Source organism: Denticeps clupeoides, chromosome 4 (assembly GCF_900700375.1).
Source record: "Denticeps clupeoides chromosome 4, fDenClu1.1, whole genome shotgun sequence".
In the NCBI taxonomy this organism is placed as follows: Eukaryota; Metazoa; Chordata; class Actinopteri; order Clupeiformes; family Denticipitidae; genus Denticeps; species Denticeps clupeoides.
This window is the reverse complement of record NC_041710.1, coordinates 21,497,527-21,519,419: the sequence shown is the minus strand read 5'-3', so window position 1 is coordinate 21,519,419 and position 21,893 is coordinate 21,497,527. Positions and strand designations below refer to the sequence as shown.

The 21,893-nt window shown below is 42.0% G+C and overlaps 1 protein-coding gene across 1 annotated transcript in view; it reads right to left on the bottom strand.

The window, feature by feature from the left end:
- Nucleotides 1–21,893, bottom strand: part of LOC114787546 (protein WWC2-like) — a 56,255-nt gene that overhangs the window by 3,228 nt on the left and 31,134 nt on the right. The window contains exons 10-22 of the mRNA XM_028975164.1: nt 21,348–21,437; nt 20,278–20,888; nt 17,317–17,437; nt 16,305–16,385; nt 13,470–13,556; nt 10,901–11,093; nt 10,677–10,811; nt 9,881–9,972; nt 8,060–8,315; nt 7,147–7,314; nt 5,697–5,789; nt 4,451–4,702; nt 105–232 (exon numbers count right to left, since the gene is read on the bottom strand). Of these exons, the coding sequence (XP_028830997.1) occupies nt 105–232; nt 4,451–4,702; nt 5,697–5,789; nt 7,147–7,314; nt 8,060–8,315; nt 9,881–9,972; nt 10,677–10,811; nt 10,901–11,093; nt 13,470–13,556; nt 16,305–16,385; nt 17,317–17,437; nt 20,278–20,888; nt 21,348–21,437 (2,307 nt within the window). The remainder of the gene's footprint in view (nt 1–104; nt 233–4,450; nt 4,703–5,696; nt 5,790–7,146; nt 7,315–8,059; nt 8,316–9,880; nt 9,973–10,676; nt 10,812–10,900; nt 11,094–13,469; nt 13,557–16,304; nt 16,386–17,316; nt 17,438–20,277; nt 20,889–21,347; nt 21,438–21,893) is intronic.

Sequence of the window (21,893 nt, the reverse complement as noted above, 5' to 3'; positions counted from 1 at the left end):
AACAAAGCCCAGACTTTACCAAATGTACTAATCAGCAGTTTCAGCATTTAATTCTGTGGTTTTAATGTTTGGTAGATGTGTTGTTACAAGTTTTGACATCCCACCTGAAGGACTGCACCTGCAGCGGGACCTTCTGGCTCTGTTCACGCAGACGACACACGTCTTTGGAGGCTCTCCTCATCAGCTTTTCAGCCTGCCGCTCCTGCTTCTGCTCCTCCTTCGACTGCTCTGCCTGGAGGAGGATGGAATAAAGTGGGTTAAAACATCCACATTAATACACAAGATACATCCTCCAACTTCCTGTCCATCCTCCCCCTCGGATATTCTGGAGAGGAAACAAAGTGCAGTACTCATTCATCAGCCTAACCTAAACTCATCCTCCTTTTTATAAAAATGTCATTGTGCCAAATAGTTTTCAGTTTGAATGAGGATCAGCCAATTTTGGTACCACGGTAAATTTTCTTTTTGTAACTAGAAGCAAGGGAGACCCCCAGAGGATAAGACCCCCTTATTCAATCAGCCCCAGAACAAAGAACAAGGATCCACCCCAGAGCTGAAACTGCAGCAAGATGCTAAAACGAAGGTTATCACAAGGGCAAGTGCACACACACATATACACAAACACTAATGCGCACGCACAGTTTGATGCAGATTCAAAAGAAAAAGCAAAGAAAAGAAGTCAAAAGCAAAACAAGAAAGTAAAGAGGCCCCGGAGAGAAGCCTTTTACTTTGCACTGTCCTTTAAATCACCAGGGAAATAAAGAGGAAATCTTCGACCTGATGGCTGGCACTCAGTAAAACCCTCCAAATGTGCAGAGACTCCTGGCGTTTGCATTAATGACAGCCAGAGACCCGTCTGAGGTAGACACACCTGCTGCAAAACCTCCTCAGCGACTTAACATGAAATCTGTCTGATCTGGGATGCTTTTATTCTGTCCACCTCAGCGGAGGGTGCAGAAGAGCTCTGTCGAAAAAACACAGAAGCCCGCGGTAAGCGGGAAGGATGTTTTCTTTTTTTTTTACTTCTCCTTTTCACGGCGCAGTGAAGAGAGGCAGGGGTGGAGAAAGGGGCACTGAACCGGGTGAGCGCTGAGGGAAAATTACACCGTCAGAAAGAGACAGAGCGCGAGGGAGAGAGCTGGAACAGGAAGCTGACTTTGACTACAATTAATCTGTGATTCAGGGGTATGGTACCCCCCACTGACCCCTTCCTTGTAATTTAGTGGGTGCAAGCGCATCGGCAATTTCATTTGCACCCCAGTGCTGAAACAAGCCTCCATCACCTTAACAAAAAAAAAAGTCTTTACATAATGGAGACATTACAAAGCTTAATCATGTCTCTCTCACTTTCAGGCAGAAAACTTGACTGATGCTAGCAGTTCCTCACAGCATTTATGTCTTCTGGACTTCTGTAATGAACAGATACAAACAAGAAAGAACTGCTCGCTAGTTATCTTGTCACCCATATTCGATCGACCCTAACTGTGCCCACTGATAATGTCTTTATGCTCTTTATTTGTTTATCCATTTGTCTATACTCCGATCCTCCAGTACTGCTCGCCTGGTCCCTCCATCACTAAAGGTACGAGGAAGACATTCATCTAGACTCTTCTCCGTCTTGGCCCCTCGGTGGTGGAATGAACTTCCCCTCGAGGTCAGAACAGCTCAGTCACTGAGGACTTTCAAACGACAGCTCAAGACCTTCCTCTTTAAAGAATATTTAGATTAAATTGTAATTTTCTTGTTGTCGAACTTTGTGTACAGAATCTACAACAGAGTGAATTAAATAGATGTATTCATAGTTGGGGTCCTAGTGAACCGGAACTGATCACTTCATCGATGGTAACTTGAAAGCACGTTGTAAGTTGCTCTGGATAAGGGCGTCTGCCAAATGTCATAAACATAAATGTAAATGTCTTTTCCAAGACCAAGAGCATAAGCCAATGCTAAGTGTGCTATCCAACAAAAAAAAACATTCCACTTTTCTTTAAAATAGTTAATATTATTTTGTATCTTTATAACAAAAATTACAAATCAACATGTATTTACCTGCACCATGAAAAAAATCCAAATTGGCTAGGGCCAGCCCTGCCGAGATGCATGACCTTTCCCTTCCCCTTTCCCTCTGTTCTCGACACTCTTTATGCCCCTTGTCCTCAAACAGCTGCTACCAGTCCAGATTAGAAGCAATATAATTCAGTAAATGCACCATACATTAACATGGCCCACATGCCCACAAGTCTTATATAAGAGCGTAGAAATATGTCCATTCATCTCCGTGCTCCAAGAGGTATTGTACAGCATGCTTGTTCACAAATTTGACAAGAGATCAGAATAATGGGAAATCAAAATGCAAAGCATATACAATTACAGCTGAAGGAAAACGTCATGTATTAGAACTGTGCATGACAAATTCCTGATTACATGTTTCCTCGTGTTTATTGTTCAATGTGGGACTCACAGCCAGTAGTAAACAATATCATTATTTTAGATGCATGCAAGCATTCTGGAAATACAGCACCTTTCAACATTATTACATAAATAAATCAGTATTGTATTCATGTATTCGTGGTTTACAGATCATCAGATCAATAAATATCTTGTCAACATGCTATAACCCTCTGGTGTTAAATAATGAGCCCTCATCTAGACATACATACAGCATCATTTTTGACAAGCAAATACTTCTGTTTATTTATTGTCTATTGTGCTGTAGTGACAGGTACTCAATATCATCACTGGAATGCTATTTTCACTATTACTTTCATGTGTAGCTCATACTGTACTGCAACACTTGTCTATCTCATGGTCTGTGAGATACACATCTGTAACTAATTACAAGACACATGCTGAGAGTCTCAAAATCACCACATCTCCACAAGCACCACAAGCTGTCACTCAAATGTCACCTGGCCTGTAACTATAGAGCTGAAACGTTCAATTGGATTGTGAATCTCAATATACAGAAATTTCACATGGTCCTAAGTATTCAGACCCTTAAAATTTAGTAGAAATAACCTTTTGCTGTTGTGAAGTCACTCCTTTGTTATTTTAGCTGTGTGCTTAGGGTCATTGTCTTGTTGGAAGGTAAACCATCTGCCCAGTCCTGAGCAGTCTGGAGAAGGTTTTAGTCCAGGATTTCCCTGTACTTGGCCACATTCATCTTTCCTCGATTGCAACCAGTCGTCCTGTCCCTGCTGCTGCAAAACACCCCCACAGCATGATGTAACAGCGTTTACTCCACACTGTAACATTCGTGCCACCTCTGCCACGCCCCCAGCGGTCGACCTCTCCCATGTATTAGTGTGTGTTCTTCCGGGGCTCACTAGCACCCTGATTATTCCCACCTGTTCTTCATCACAGGTAAGTGGTGGTAATCACGGGTGCTTAGCGGGGTAATGACTTCTGATCGGTGATTGGTTAGTTTAGCGGTAATGGGTCTGTCCACTCCTCTTTATAACCAGCCGGTCCCTTTAGTCCTGCGTTCGGTCTCCCTCACACAACCAGAGTTCGTTGCTGCACCGCATGCTGTCCTTAACGGCAATTGACAGTGAACCCCACAGAAGGACTGGAACTCAACTCTCCCCTCTAGGCTCAATACAGCTCAGCCACGCCGGTTCGAAGCCTGGGAAAGACAAGGTCGATCTTTGGCTCTCGCTGAGGGCCTCGCGGAAGATCCCACAACCTGACTTCTAGAGGAGAGGTGTGGCACTTCACGCAAGGACATTTCAGTTCTTTCATTTTGTTTTTGAGTTCAAATAAAATACGCATTGTTATTTCTTCAACCTGCATCCTCCATTTTTCACCTGAGCTAGAGGGGAACGTGACACACACATACTGCTTAGAATTATTAACCAAAAATTCTATCTCTGTCTAATCAGACCAGAGAATCAAACACAACTTAAAACTGATATTTCATTTTTTCTTTGTTAATAAATGTGCAAAAATGTCAACAAGTGTTTTTCTGTCAATGTGGGTGCTATGTGTACATTAATGAGAGAAATGTTAACTTGAATTATTTTAGCAAATGGCTGCAATATAACAAAGAGTGAAAAATTTAAGGGGGTCTGAATAATTTCCACACCCACTGTATCTAGTGAATGTCCACACCATTCTTACTGCACTCACTCACTCCGTATGCTTAACTACTTAATCCGGTTAATCAGGGTTGGTCTGCCGGAGCCCATCCCTGGAATCTGGGCGCAGGGCGGGGACTCAAGCAGGACCGGGTGCAAACACACAGCATTCACTCACACACTCAAACCTATGATCAATTTAGAGTCGCCAATCCACCTAGTGTGCATGCATTTAGATGACAGGAGGAAACCAGAAAACCCAGAGGAAACCATCACCACCAAACTATGGAAAGTATATGTATTCCAAATCTCAACATACAGACGTATTCTGAACAGTGATAATATATTCAGTGATCATTATACCATGAGAATACCTGTTTCTCCGCCTGTCGGAGCAGGCTGTGGAATCGCTCGTCCTGCAGTACAGCAGGCGGCGGCTGCTGCAGTTGCACCTCCCCGTCGACCTTCAGTGCCTCCAGATGGGCTCGCAGCTCCCTCAGTGTCTGCAGCTCAGCATTGAGTCGACTCTGCCGGGTGCGTGATGCCTGCAGGTCCAGCTCCAGGTCAAGGGAGGTGCGGGCCGCCTGCTCCGACCCTGACCGTCTCACGGCTGGCTGGCACAGCGTCTGAGGAGCAGAGGTCACCCATAAATGTATGGCAAAGTCACAAGGTCAATGGACATCCTAGACGCCAGGACTATACAGCAGTTATAAATAAACCATCCCTCCACCCCAACTTCTGAACACATCTTGTTCCTTTTCTGATCACAATATGGAGCCTTCTATGTTAATTATGACCTGAGGATCATTACCTGTGCAAAAAGCGCAGTGGTCACACCACTCAAACCCATCTGTCTTTCCGTACATAAACCCTAGCATGGCTAATTTACTCTCACAATCCTGCAACGTGTGTTTAACCACAGTCTAACCGAGTCTTGGCTCCCCAAGAGACAACTGTCAGTGTTTGTGCATACTAATGTGACATTAAACTAATCTTGTTTATAAAGGAGCTTAAAAGGCTTTACAACACGAACTACAGATAAACAGAAATGTGCTGACAGTCTGAGTGTATAGCACAAAGTGCAATATGGTGTGCCAGATAATCAATATTATTACCCAAGATCTTTTCCCCAAACCAATATGTTTCATTATCCAGGTTTATGAATATCAGAAGCTAAATTTATTTTAATTTGGTCACATATTTGCACTCTGACAAATACAAGGTTATAAAGGAATGCTGTATAATGAAACTGTAGCCTATGCAGCACTTATAAAAACATGAAATGTTTGTACTTGTTTAATAATTAGATATACAGAAATATTAATAAAAATATGATTAATAAAAAAATGTTGAATCAACTAAGCTTCTATACATTTCTGTCCAATTAATTTCCATTTCTGTGTACAGTGCTGGAAAATGTGTGCCCTAACAAAACACCAGTTATGGATCTCGTTTGCCTGTTCACTTTATGAAAGAACATCTCCCATTAAATAATATCTCTTTTAATGAGTATGCAGACACTCCTGGCAGAAATCCCACATCAAGTAGCTTTCACAGAGGTCCGGATAGGATGAGCTGTACAATATCAAATAATATAAATATATATAAACAAATAGATACCCTCTTAACTCTGAGACTGCGCCGTTCTGAGGCATTCCGAATAAATTGGGATTTTCTGGATAAGGTGGAGCTGTCACTGTCGCTTCTGTTCAGCTGCATAGAGGAAGGAAGACAGTATTACTTTTTGAGAAAAGAAAAAAAATAAAGATTTCTAAAATATGAAGCATCATTTTTTTAGCAGATCAGGCATCAGTATCAGCCTGAAAGATGGCTGGAGGCTTTGCAGACGATGAAGTACACGTTTCCTAAAAGTCACACATTGGCACTTGGCAGCAGGGATTGTTCTGGCCTGTCTGTTGTTATGGAACAGCAGAGCAGGGAATTGATGCAACTGTTGAGGACGGATGGGCAGATTGTTTGTATGATCTTACTAGCAGACCATGGGGATTGCCAAACTATATTGAATACCACCACATGAGATGAAGTGAAAAAGTTGATTGTGTGACTTCATCTTAATAAAAGTCCCATATTAAAGGTTAAAATAGCATTTTAACAGCACAACTGTTTCTGCTGGATCTTTGGAAATGAACATATATGAAGACAAAAAGACAGGATGGAAGGGGATAAAAGCAAAGTGTTTAAGATATGTTCTTAAAAAGATGCAGTTAAATGTGTTGTAAACACATAAGTTACAACACATAAATAGGTTGTAAAGGTTATAAAATACAATTAACCCTAAATGCTAATAAACAATTAATAAGATGCTAATAAGGCAATTAATATTATAATACATTGTATTAGAGATGAATTTACTTTAATCTCTCATGCACTTGCAGCAGAAGAACTGCTATCTCCAGGTTAGAGGAGCAGTGAGAACATGATCAGCATTAGCATGAATTTGTGTGCGTCTATGTGCTCAGCCACAAGATATGTTCATGATATGTTATATGTTCCAATAATATGCATATTTATATGAATAAATATGCAATAAATAGCTCTGCTTCTTCATAATTTACACAGTGAACAATAAAAAATATTTACTCTTAATTGCACCCCCAAGACCCTGCCCATGTGACGGACGACTGCCAGGATTTGTCACCGTCAAGAGTTCCAATTCAGCACCGCTGTTGTGAACTGGCGAAACTGACTGCGTCACCACTTCATCAGCGCCACTGGAGACATGGATGAAAGGAAGTCCCGTAGAGAATGGGGTTGGTGATTCGTGCCCAAGTGTATGCCAGAAACCAGACCACAAACTGTTTACCTTTCTTCTCCCAGCTCTTTCCCTCTCCCTTCCCTCCTGAGCACAAGCCAAGAGTTGGTGTCGGGGACATTAGAAAAAGGCACACACAGCATGGCCTTTCAAAGCCTGGAAGCCACCAGCCTCACACCCTTAATGTTTTTTCACCCTATTAAACAGCCTCTCTGGGGCGTGTTAAACCCTACAACAGTGTCTGTGGTTTTCGGCCTATAGCCTCCTTTTTGACAGTGTGTAGTGTGCAATACTAACCCTACAGATGTACTGGTTGCGCTCTCCTGGTGAGAATGTCTGTGAACGCATGATCAGGCTGTTTCGAACGAACCCTCGCTGGGAATGGTGCCCCAGGCTGGGTCTGTCTTTTGGGCGTACTGAAATCCTTTCACCCAGGGCCTCCTCTGTGTTCGTCTCCTTGTCCACCTGAAGGGAACAAAAGAAGCACACAAGGTTGTGACCTCTCTAAAGTGGGTTTGTGTTGCACTGACCTCAATTAGTAAGTGGCTGTTCAGAGAAATAACGTATATAAACCAATTCGCTGCAGCAATTTCCTAAATTGGGGGTCAAGGAGTCCCCAACTGGGTTGCTGCTGGAATAGATGGACTTTGTTGTTCAAAGACAGCAGAGAAATCACATTTTCACTTCCTCAACTTTACCAAGAAAACTTGCCAGGCAACCTTGAGGTTGCTTGTTATTTTTTACCACTGATGCCCTTCACACAAGGCCAGGATAATCTCTGCCAGAATTTATTTAGTAAACAATTTTACAGCTTTTTAATGTTAAAAGGGAATTCATTGCATACAATCCTGATTGTAATCTTCATATGTCCAAGCTGTGCTGTTAACTAATACACTATCATGCTATGCTATACAACAATAATAAAATAAACTGATATACAAAGGGTTGTATCTTTGGTCTTACTTTTGGAAAAGTAAATGTGAATGAACATGAACAGAGACATATCATGGTCAGTTTGGAGAGATTTGGTACAGACATACACAGAAGTGTATAACAGCCTTGAAAAAAGTCGATTCAGATTAAAGGCTTCTTTTATAAGAGTAGGAGGGCGACAAGAGCCACCAAGTTTCTGAGACTGTGCAATTCTTTACACACAGGCACACACACACACACACACACACACACACACACACACACAAACACTGCTTACCAATGCTGGGCCTTCAACCAGCTCAGGAAGTTTCTCGTCTTCACACATTCCCTCTTCCACTCCCACATTCCCATCTTCCTCAATGGAGACTTCCTCCCTCTCCTCCTTCACATTCCCTTTGGCTCCTAATTCTCCAACAGGGCTCACATACTCATCTGCATCAGTGCCATTCTTCACTTCCTCTCCCTCCCTCAGTTCCTCTTCCTCCTCCTCTCCTTGGATCAGATCTGAGCTTTGCTCTTCCAGCATAGCCAACCTGCCATAAACAAAGAAGGAAATGATGATGAGGCAGAGTGGTGATGGTTACACCTAAAAGTTGCTAAATAAATAAATGTGTGTGTGTGTGTGTGTGTGTGTGTGTACAAGTTAATAGGAATGGCTGAGAGTCTGAAAAGGAGTTTTTATATCGTGCATGATATTATAATACATTGTGCATATATTACAACTGATATGTAATTACTTAACTATAGTGTTTTATCATAGCATTCAAAATATCGTAAAGCAACATACCAATAAATGTCAATGTAATTTCACTACAATACTGCGTTCAATTCATTCAATAAGTTCAAAACATTCAAAAGTCTGCTGCTATATTAACAACAATTATAGAAAAAGTCCACTGGATATATTCCCTAAAGTCATCTCTAGTGTCCCCTCAGCATTGGTTTGAGCAGCACCAATTTATTATCTTACTGGTGTATGTGTTTATCATGAAATCCCTTTTGCCCAGATGTCTGTGTCTGTGCTTCCTTCCCCCGTCATCTATCGTGACACTTACCCACAGTTTTTGTCATTTGACGAACCACATTTTTCTTTAAATCTACTGACAGTCAATTCACTGATATAGTTAAAAAGCCAATATGCACAGCACCACAGTGAACATTTGGATTTATGCCAAATGAAAAACACAAAGGAGGTGATTTGTCAGATTTGCAGCTAAATTATTTATATGTTCCTCTGCTCAATGCCAATAAATAGCTCTGCTTCTTCATATATGTACACAGTGAGCAAGAAAAAAATGTACTTCATTAAATACACTCAGCCACTATGGATAAAGTGTCCCATACCACGTTGCCATGTTTGATTTCCTTTCCTTTTTGTTATGTGTTGTTTGTGATCCTTGCCATACAGTCCTGTCAGGGACAAGTCTACATGTCTCATTGTCTGAGTGTGTGTGTGTACAAACAATTAAATGCTAAATGCTTAGGAATTCCCAGAACACAAACAATGCACAATTAATTAGCATACATCTCTTATGAGGTTACATGGTTGTATACAGCCCTTTTTTAAATGAATCATTTATGTAGGCTTGATTAATTTTAAAATAGCATCACTCCATCTGTTCTGATGTTAGTCACGCCATCAGAAGAAAGCAAATTTCCTACAGTGAGACACACTCATCATGCATTTGGATTATTGTTATTGTTTTCTTTACTGCTACTTTATCGTCACTGAGGGTATTTTATGTTTCTATATGGCTGATCTACTGTTCACTGATTGTACTGAGAAACTAGAAAGGGAAAGTAACGAATACCGGTGGGAGAATGAGTGACATGGGCGCCTCTGCTGTTTTTTTTTCATTGAACAGCCTGATGAACAGCTTTGTGGCATTTCATAAGTGAATCTCTTGGATTTTGTGGTTTGAACAGTTAAAAAACAATGACATATTCACATATATTGACCAACTTCTGCCTGGCTGAAACATAATTTGTCTGTGACCTGGTCCTTTTCCCTCTGATTGCTGTGGAAAATTGAATATAGAGTGATTTTAGAATAGCATGTAAGGTTAAGAACAAGACCAAGGGTGTGTGTAAAATGTACCATTCCTCCCCCATGCTCTCTTCCCGAGCAAGCTCTTTCTCTACAGCCTCAAGTTCGCTGGAGGTCTTCTGCAACAAGGCTGACACAGCATCCTAAACATACATACACACACATCACAAAAATACGTCAAATAAACCTTGAATAAATATGCATGGTGTTCTGAAGTGAAAGTGATTTGTTGCCATGTTACACACCACAGCACAGCACCCTGTGCACACAGTGAAATATGGTCTCTGCATTTAACCCATCCCCTGAGGGAGCCATGAAAGGCACCCGGGGAGCCGTGTGTGGGGACAATACCTTGCTCAGGCCAACCACAGGCCAAAGAGATTTTTTTCTAAAAACTGGACTTACATGATGAGTTAAATCTGCATGAGTTCCCCCTTAAAAAGTCATGCAATTGGATTACTCCACGTCTGTGGAACTTTTGATGAATGTGATGTGAGCCTAGTGGGGGGACTGTCCCCTGTAACTACTGATTGTAAGTCGCCCTGGATAAGAGCGTCTGATAAATGCTGTAAATGTAAATGTGATGATGAGGGTGGTAGCAGCCTGGTGGCTAACACACTCGCCAATGAACCAGAAGACCCAGGTTCAAATCCAACTTACTACCATTGTGTCCCTGAGCATGTTGCCAGTAACTACTGATTGCAAGTCTCAGTGGATAAGGGTGTCTGATATATGCTGTAAATGTAAATGATGCATGTGCTGTTGGATGCGCTGCTGAGAGCATTGTTGATTATGGTTTTAAGTGTATAGGTGAGGCATGCTGTTGCGTCCTCCAGGAGCTGCTCACCAAGTCCAGGGCAACAGGCATCTGTCTCTGCACACTGCGCTCCTCTCTTCTCCTACCATATTTCTGCAGGCGGTAACACATACTGCACATATCCCCACTCAAAGTCATATCGGCCAGGCTGACCTGTGTTTGAGCCTAAACACACAACACACATTGTTCATTATACATTTATATATGGGCATATCTTTGCATATGAATGTATGTGATTGCATGTGTGTAAATACCAGACACTCTTCATGATGGTCTTTCGTCACAGTGCACACATCGATGCGGAGCGTCTTGAGCCGCAACAGGGCTTGTGTAGCTGATGCCCGAAACACCTCGTTATACACAATGGGCTCAGCCAGCGGCACAACCTTTGTCCTAAACAAGCTGCTCACATCACTGGAGGAGGGCAGCAGTGCCACCCGCAGGTATCTGAGTGGACCAAAAGGGAGAGAAAATGTCAACACTACAGCAATAAATCATTTGAGGAAGCAAGTTACCTTCCGCAACTCTAGGTGGCAGCACCACAGACAGCAGCATCCCGGCAACACACAGATAAATGGAAGCACCTAAGCTATCACTAATCTAGACAATCAGAATCAGACAAATCCTGATGATGAAAGTAAGTCACTGGGTACGGGTGTAAATCTACTCATTCAGTATAGATTTTCACACTTAAATAATCAAAACAGAGACTGAGACGAGCAAAAAAGAAAAAGAGAGCTCTCACTCTCTCCCCACAGATGCATCCACGTCTGGGCATGCCAGCGTCCCTGTGACCATCTGTCATTTCTAATTCCCACAGTCCTCCTACAGGCCATGTCCAGCCCCAGAGGAACACTGCCAAAAGGCCAACCCGTGGGAGAGGACCCTGAGATCCCATCCAAACTGCTGTCACCACCGCCAAATACCCATGATCCTTTGCTTCCATGAGCATGTGAATTTATATGTGAATTAGACTACAAAGACTGCACTTTTAAAACTTGGCCAAGGGTTGCTGCTAGAGGAAAAAAAGATGGCGAAAAAACACTTACAACGACCCCCACTATTTTTTATCATAATTTTCTGGCACATATTTCACAATCCTGCAATTCAAAGCAATAAACCCGCTGTTCGATTTGACACGTGTCTTTTCAAGCTCTCGATCCTGCTTGAGCAGAGAGATTTAATTTCTGCTGCCATAAAAGAAACATGAAAAAGTTGCTGGCAGGAGAGCTACAGGGGTGCAGTGGAAGAAGAAGTAAGGCTCAAATAAATAATTAACACAGTCAGGCAGCTAGACCCCCTACTGATGATCACTCTGCTGCTCACTCACAGCACCTGTGTGAATACCAGTGTGTGTGTGTGCGTATGCAGGTGGGAAAATGTATGCATGCAGGGCACACTTACATTTGTTGTAAGCATAGTGTATGTACACAAATCATGCATAAAATTGTTATAGGCTGTTACTAATACTGTTTAGGTCCCACTTTAAAAACAATTCCCAACAGCTCATCATGGCATCAACTCCACTGGAACTCAAGCCATCAGTTGCAGATCCTTTGAGGCCTCACAGTGAGGACTGTATCAATAAATGTGGCATTTCCATGGCTCCACCATAATATAACTATCCTCATAGAATAAAAATGTAAAATAATTAACACAAATTCAAAAGTGCAAAAACATTTGTGCCCAATTTCAGCATTTTCTTCTCATGCACAAATAATGAGCAGTCATGAATAGGAAATAATTAGCTAGATTTCCACTGCATGCAACTGTGAAGTCATTTAATGCAATTCATTACAGGCTAATTAGAGTTCTGGACAGAACTGTGAGATGTTCCTCAGCTGATATAAACAAGTTTAGTTTACTCCTTGACTGGAGTAAGGATGCATGATAAAAAAAAGTATTATATGACTATATGAACAATTTATACTGCACATCTTACAGTGTTAAAGCCTAATTTTAAGCATTAAATTACCTACACGTAGACACACACATATATTATATAATATATATATTATGTTTTTATATATATATATATACATACACACACACACACACACACACACACACACACATATATATATATATATATATATGGTCAGCTAACAGCATCTTATGCACAATTCATTATTATTATTATTTAAATGTTAAATTATATTATGTTATGTAAATTAATTATACACACACACATATACACACACAAACATAATACAATTAATTTAAATAATAATAATAACAACAATAATAATGGATTGTGCATAAGCTGCTGTTAGCTGATACTCTTCCTCCACAGGAACCTTCTAATTAAAGGTCTAAGTAAAAAAAGAAACCATAATAGTTACTAGTTAAGACCACTTGGGTGTAAAAGTGCTCTAGGGAGTACTGCTTAAAGGATGCAAAATTAAGAAGCATCTTGTTATGACACCCAGACAGAGATGACTCATACAAGCTCAGGTGGAATGTCACCATGATGCCATTTCTGTGACACAAATCAGCAATAAAGTCACAATGTACTGACTAGAGCACAGTGGGGTTCAGCCTTGTACCTCTCAATGAAGAGGTGTCTATGAATCTGCCCTCAGGGGGGTTGAAAAGAGTTGTACATTTTATTCTCATATACTATTTATATATACTCATACTTAAATAGTTTCCAATAATTTATTAAGATCAGATTTAACAGGGCCCAATGAATCCAAAACCCCAAAGAATTATATAGACATATTAATAATTCTCAATAAAAGAAATGCAAATTGAAATGCAAATTAGTTCATAGGTTGAAATAAAGAGTATTTGGGATTCCTCTAAAAAGCACATTCTACTCACACTCGAGTTGTAGGTGGCACCAGCAGGGCTGTGCCATTCTGCAGTTGCATGATGAAGATGATGAAGCTTGAGCTGACTGCATCGTACCTGCAAAGAAAAACACAGCATTCATGTGGCTCACTTCGGAACACAAAGTTACAGGTGTAAATCTGAACCATGTCAGAATCATATCTACATGAATTTGGTTGCATAGTTCTAATGCAGTGGCGCCGATGCTCAGTGTCCCTGAACGGGCTCCAGCAGTAACTGGACTCAGTGCTTATGGAAAGTGAGTAAGTGAGACAGTTCTAAACTAACTAAAACAAGGAAATTAGGAGATTGCTATTATGACACAATTAACCATTCACATTTTCATCTATCATGTAAAAATTACAACTATAAAGTAAGAAAATAAGAAAATAACAAAACAAGAAACTAAAGTCAATTTTCCATGATATATCAGTCTGAGCTTAGAACAATGGAAAATTATATCTTATATTAATGAAAATAATAAAATAACTACAAAATCTCAATCTCAATTTTTACATTTGTATTATATCTTTACATATGAAAATTATTACATAATTATTACATAACTCCGAGTCCTATGAATCCTTTACCAGTTTCATTATTGACCGGGTTCAGGCTCTGAGCCTATTCAGCCTGCCTCACTTAATAAACTAAAAGAGCTATTTCATAACCCAGAAAGACAAAGAGTTCGAAATGAAGCGGTCACAGATCCTGTTCACCCACAATGCCCACAAGGGGAGCAAAGTCGAGGTGCGATCCACCACCACTGAGGAACCCTCAGTATAAATCGCTGGTCGACCATGAGACACCCGCCGGTTCATTGTTTGTGTTTCACGAGCCACAATACTCAACCTCCTTTATGGCCACGACTCTTGCTACATGAATTATCCTCCTACTGACTTCACCCCGTTGTGCATCGATTCTTGCCCATCTGACTATGCCCCCTTGTTGAACCACTGAATACACGCTCTCGTCCTCGCCTCAGCCCCAGTGGGGTCGATCCTCCTTCCCCACACTCAGGGACATCTGCACCATGTCCACACCTGTGTTCTCCAGCCTTTGTTCTGACATCAGCAGCAACAAAGCCAATTATCAGATTGCAGAGTGCTGAGTGCTGTCCCCTCACAGCCAAACCCCGCCACACCAGCAGAGGGGTGCCTCAAGCGCTGACGTGGGTGTCGCCGTGCCACCCCTCGCCCTTGCACCAGCCTCCGTGTAAGTCATGTCTATGCCATAGAGATCTGCACTTTGGCCACCAAAACGGCTGGACTGAGGTGGCACTCCCCACCACATTTTACCCCATTTTACCCCAACAAGACAATCTATTTACATTTACAGCATTTTTCAGAGCAACTTACAATCAGTAGTTACAGGGACAGACCTCCCCTGGAGCAACTTTTAAGGGTTAAGTGTCAGGGACACAATGGTAGTATGTGGGGTTTGAACCAGGGTCTTCTGGTTCATAGGCGAGTGTGTTACCAACTAGGCTACTACCACCCCAGTCACTTCCACCACAATCAAAATTGAGATGGTGAGTGGGGTCCGACCCTGAACAGCATCATCTGCCTAGCCACATCCTTGGATCAACACCAGGCCACCCACAGCCTTCTTTCTCACCCCCTCGCCTGATGGTCCTGGGGTACCCCTGGCTGAGTCCGAGAGAACCACATATCAACTGGAGGGATGGTACTGCAGCCCAAACCCCCAGGGCCTAGCCACACCCATCAACAGGCCATGCCCATCACAAAGTGCCACATTTGCTGCCAAGCCATGCTCATCGTCAAATGCCATGCCTCCATCCATACCAAACCCATCACCAAGCCAAGCCCCTTGCCAAGTCGTGCCCTCTGCCTAGGAGCGTCTCTGTTATGGAACACCACTTCAGCCCTTGTGCACAGCCCAATGTGGAATGCCGGCCCATGCTGTGCTCCCTGGGCCGAGTCACCTCTGTGCCCTGCCCAGGGCTGACCCAAATGCACCAGCGGTGCCCATTCAACAAAGACCAGGCGTCCTCCATACCCCCAAATGAGGCCTGCGATATGGCCATCTATCTGCAGCCCTTCACTGTAAAGGTGAATGCGTCCAACATTGGCATGGGCACCGTCCTCTCCCAGCGTCCTTCTTCTGGCGCCTAACTCCCAACCAAGCGAAATTATGATGTTTGTGCTTGTTGGTGCTGTTCCCATCAAACAACAACATTGTAGTGCTGGTCACCAAAGCTGCCCAGTTCAGCACCCAGTCGTCCTCTGGGAGGTGGTCCACTACTACACCCTCCCATTGACCTGATCTCCTACTCGCCACCTTCTACACATGTCCTCTGCCACTGGACTCTCATCCTTGCCTCAGCGCCAGCAGGCTTGATCCCTCTTCCCCACAGCCAGGGATGCTTCCACCATGTCCACGACTGTGTCCTCAAGCCTAACCTCTGATAGAATCTTATTTATAGCATTTTTGTGTTTTACTACTCATATGGCATCTAATACATTTTCCCATATAATGAAAAGTCAAGAAAAGTGATTATTAACTAGGAATGGAAATAAAACCAATTACATATGCGGATGCCTGGAACACAGTTGCTAGCCTCACACCCATACTGAAGAGCACCCACACAGATTAAATCCATTCATCTTCCATCCGAGTTGTGTGGATATACTAGCTGAGTGCTGAAAACAGCATAAAACCCCCTGTGATTTAAAGCGATTTCACAGAACCACCCAAAGGCAAGCATTTTAAAGATCTCTAAAAGTGGATTTTCTGTGTAAATACTAATATTCATGACGTGTAGGCTTAGAATGCCTCTGTGTGTTGTAGCGGGGATGGACTTACTTCAAACCCATCTGAACTTGGACAGCCTCCGGCATCACCAACTCATCTTCAATATAAACAGCGTCTTCAGCTTCATTGGTCCTGAGCATGTGCATGCACACACACACGCACACATTTCAGCAAATCAAAATGTTGTTAAAGTGCTTCTATATAATTTTTTCATTCACTGTCTCTGTAAAAGAGCAAAAGCGTGGGGAGAGTAAAGGGGCTGTGATCAGATTAATTACGCTCTGAAGAGAAGAATCTGGCCAGCTGGATCCTGTCCTCACTAAGTGGTTTAATTACAGAACAAAGAGGTGTAGAGAAAGGTGCACCTGAGAGTGAAATTGAAATGTAGAAATAAAAGTCATGTAAAAGTTGAAGTGAAAGGAAGAGTGGGGAAACATCCCTGTAGGGATCATACGGGTGTTCCCAGGATGTCCACAGTGGCTAAAAAGCTTTCATTAAAGTGTTTAGAATGGATGAAAGAGTTACACTGTGGAGGGTGCTGGGGGGGAATGGACGTCAGCACTTAACACAGAATGTGTGCGTGTGTGTGTGTGTGTGTGTGTGTGTAAGTTAGAGCCAGAAAACACTCTCAGCCCCCGTTCTTTTGTGAGACCAAAATGGACAGGTTTCCTCTGTCAGTCCTTCCACGCTTTTAAAACCCTGACTGGATTTAAGGATCTTGCTGCGAACATGAAAGCAAAGGGAACACAATTCTCACCGACTAGTCCAGTCAGAGGTGTAAGCCTGTGTAGCCAACAGTGCTTGTATGTCTAACTGAGTACACAGAGGAGTTACGGGTTGTCTACCAATCTTTCAGCTACAAGCCCAAATTAAATGTTGAGAGTCAATCATTTCTGTTCCAAGCACTGGGGTCCAAATTAATTTGCCCCAACCTGGGCAGCCACTGCCACGGCGGCTTAGTCCATTCACTCCAATCTGCCTATTGTGGCTCTGCCACAGAATGAAATAAACAGGAGAAGAAAGATTGCAGGAAAAGATGAAAGGATGAATAAAGGGTGGATACCGTTTGACAGATGCCTCGTACACCCCACTGTCCCCAGCCACAGACTCATCAGACACAGCAGCAGACACACACGTTGGCTGGTCGTCAAGAGAATGGGCAGAGCTCATCTGCAAATCCATATCTACAGAGAAGGAGGAAAAAAAAAATTTAAGCTGACCTCATTTTGGAGATGTTGGTGGAGATGCTGCCCAAGATGTTGCTTTAAATTGTTGTTCCAGCCTGGAGATTGGGCAACTGCAGGTCATATGACCTGATTTATTTTCATATTCACCTACCTTACACTTCCCATTAAGGGGACAAAAAACCCTGAATCAGAAGTCACTTTTGATTCTCATAAGATAATGTACACTGCAAAACACATTCCTTTTACAACCCCTTTGCCAACAGATGGCAGTGTAACACCAAGAATAAGAATAAGAACAGAATAACGGGCCCAGCATGGGGCAGAAACCAAAAAAATGTCACTGAGGAAAGAACTGTATTTTAAGGGTAGCAGAAAAGGTTATTTTTCATTTTTCCATGTTTTGTGTTTTGAGATGTTCAAAAGCACTTCTGATTTATTCACTGATTACAGGAAATGCATTTCACCTAAGAGCACCAAGCATACCAGTTGAACAATATAAAAGCAGACTGCTGGAAACATACCTGCTGGCTAAACAGACAAATGGAGAAAAATATGTGGTATGAAATGGTAGACATGTAATTTCCAGGCCTGCTTTTAAAATGTAAGGTTGGTGTGTTAAGACAACATTCAGATATTTTAGTTACATCATTATCAGATACACTTCTTGGTATCCAAGCTGATAACAGGACAGCCTTATCTGCTACATACCATTAAGCCCCATAATTACTCATAGAAATAATTATAGCACCTTCAGCTGAACAGGCACATCCAAATATGACTAGGCAATACATAATACATGCATAGGCTAAAGGGGCCTAGAGTAGTGTTTCTTTCTGTTTGGCCAGAGTTCCTAGCCACTGTTAATACATAGACCATTCTATCATATGCACTGACAAATGAAATATTATTAAGAGTATTAGAATACATGATGGGTCGAAATGTCAAAATGATGAATGTGCTGGAGTGGTGACAGGTGAAGAAGAATCATCATGTTGACCTCTCAACAAAGTTAGCGCAATGTTGCAAACAATCCAGGGCAAACTAAACAAGGCTGGCCTTGATGAACTCTGACCAAGGCAAGACACACACAAGCTTGCCTTGACTTTGAAAAAGCTCTTCTGGACAATGAGGAAATTCTGTTTTCATCATTTCTGTGATCAGATGAAATAAACATGGAGTTACTTGGCCGTGGCTTGGCAAAAGAAAGAAAAAGCATTGAAACCTCAATATTGCTCACTGGAGGTGTTTATGTAATCCATTGAGGGTAAAGTTATATGTTTTTATATATAAGTAAAAAAGGTATATATTTTAAATCAGGCCAACAAGACCTTACAACAGTAAACAGCGAATGGGGAAATGATTAAGAGTTCATTTCAGTTTCAGTTTAAAGGCACCATGGTATGATATCGCATGGCAAAACTTTTATAGGTCAAAACTAAAACCCTTCTTTAGAAGTAGTTTTAAGAGGAACCTCTCAAGTCAAAATTGGGAGACTACTGTTTTTCACACAAGAGATGGTATACCTGCTTCAGGGGCCGTGGGTAGCACTTCCCAACAAGTCTGGTCCATAACCAAATGCAAAGATGCATCTCACCATGACCTAAAAACCTCTTTGTTTCATCCCAGTTCCCTGACCTTCTACAACAAACCTATTTAAGTTAGGAAATTAATATTTTAAAAGCATGTACATCCAGCATTTTAAAAATCTGCAGAAAGAATAAATGTAACTTCAATAACAGGTAAAGAGTCCACTCTGTCCAATTCAACATTAACCTGAAGCCTGTTTGTGAGAACAACTCATTTGAGCTTTGCCATATGAGACATGAGTTAAAAAGTTGTTGAATTTCCTCCTTGTGATTTAAGTGTTATTGACATTATTGACATTGATATAACCACACAGACTAAAACATCTTGTGAGTCTAGGGGAAAGCTTCTGTTGAAGCTGAGATCTTAGTAAATCAATACTAGTTTATACGCCCCAAACCATCAAGTCAGATATGCACGTCAGATAGAATCTTGTCCTCAGTGTTGATTGTAGACAGCGCTATTTGCACACATTGCAACAGACCCTTAGTCATTTGGCTCTGATTTAAGATCATTCCAATTCCATTATGGAATGGAATGGTGCATATGCTAAAGCTATACACGTCTGTTCAAAATCCACTCCAGCCTCCCCTGTACCAAAAAATGTGCAGCATGTAATCATCAGTGACGTTTATAACAGCACCTGGTTCCAACCACCCCTCCATGTCAGTTACTGTGAAATGTGTTCTCAAACATGCCAAATTCTTGACAGGGTTCCCACAGCTCTCCTTTAGGTCTTTTGGCTCTATTGTAATTTCATCATAGCAATGGCATTACAATGATGCCTATAAACCTGTAGAACTGAACACATATATATGGCAAATTAATGAAATGACTGAATAAAGTAATGAACAAAAACATTTTTGTCCTGATGGATATGCTCTATGCTGCATGATAACAATGTCCATCATTCGTAAAAAATGCTGATTGGTTAAAGAGTATGAAAACAATGTATATCAGCTGGGTATATCAGCTATATATGCTATGTTGGATTTTCCTTTAATTTGTCTCCAGTCTTTATATGTTATTATTTGTCACAGAAATGTACCTAATTCCCAAGCGGCGAACTACACTGGCATCTTGTAATTACTGCACACAAAATTCTTATAATTATGCTTTCATCTGAAACAGGCTGAATCAGGTCCTTTTGAAAGCACAGAAGCATGAATAATCATTTGCTTAACAGGAACAGGGACAGTGGAACCCATGTTAAAAAAGTAGTTAATTTTCAAAGGTCTTCCTTATCTCCTTACCTGTTGTGCCCTCTCGGAGGGTGGTAAGCGGTACTCTCCTCACTCCTGCCCCCATCTCCTTTTCCCCACTCTCAGGGTCAAACGCCCCCTGGCTCTCATAGAATCCCACCCTTGCAAATTCCACTGCCAGGTCCCCATCCCCAAAGTACTGTGTGACCTGATCCTGGGCCAAGCTTGGAAGGAATGTTCCCTCTAGAACCAGAGGTGACCCAGGGGGAGATAGTGAGGAAAGAGAGGAACGAGAGGACAGGGAAGTGACCGATATGGAAGGCTCTGTTGGTTTTGGGGGGTGGCACTGAACTGAGGCAGGATTGTCAGAATGGGAGGAGATGGGGGTGGCAGAAGGGGTCTTGGCAACCTCGTGCTCGTGGATGGTTGTGATGGGCCCAGGTGGAGGGTAGGAGGATGGAGAGTGCTCCTGGAGCAGGAGGTCCAGTTTGTACTGATAATCTAAGTCCAGAGGGGCTGAGTCAGGCTGTGTGTAGAACAGGTCCCCAGAGCTCAGAGAATTTAGAGAACCACGGCTACTGGAGGTGTTGAGAGAGCCACGGCTAGATGCCAGAGATCCCAGACTGCTACCAGATGACACGGACAATGTGCTGGCTGAGAGGCTACAAAAGACAGACACACATACAGACGTAATCCTATTTTGTGAGCAGAGAAAGGATAGTAAATGATCATTGTATATGTCTATGATTGTGTGTTGTATTCCAGTATAAAAGTAGTGCCATGGCATTTTAAAAATTGGTGCAATGCTTTTTAATCTATTTTAGTAAACTATTTTGTAATCTCTCATTGCACTCTGAGCATCACTGCAGTGGATGCGTCGCTTGCATCTGACGGCAACTTTGTTTAAATTATACCATCAGAGTGCAATCCCCAAAGGGGCATATTTCAAAATGGCAATGCAAAAAGAACATTTGAAAAAAAATGTATTCCATGTAGTCCATGCATGTTTTAACTGAAAATGTTGTTTAGCCGTAAAATGGACCCTTGAGAACTCTTATCAGTGTTGAAATTCTGCCTGTTTTGTTCATCATGTGATGGATTTCTGTATGTGTATTGCACACCTTTTCAGTTGTGAATGAAGCACTGTGGCCAATCGAGTGGACTCCTCCAGCCTCTGAACCAGAACACGCCTCCTTTCCTGGACCTTAAGTCTATATATGTGAACACACACACATAAAACACTGTCATATTTAATGCAGTCTCCACAATGCACATGTTCATTTGGCAAAAAAAGAAGAAAGTTTTGAACAATGAAGTTCTTGTTTCTGCTAAGGAAAAAAACGAACATTGCGCTCAGCAAAAGCTCTGTAATTAGGAAACAACCCTGCTAGTCACTGTCAATCAAAAACACATCCCTCTGAAGTTGGTTGTGATCTAAAAAGCTTCAAGAAAAGAGAATATTTGTCTCTCACATTAGAAAAACAAGCCGCTCTCCAGCTTTCACAGCAACATCTGCTGCCAGCGGCTTTCACTAGTCTCTATCATAATTAAAGAGTATGGGGGGGGCTGTTCATCTATAGCGTGTCCTCTTCTCTTCCAAAAGGAATCATCTCCTCCGTGTAGCCAAATTAACATTAGCCAGGCTTAAACCACTACCCTTAATTACT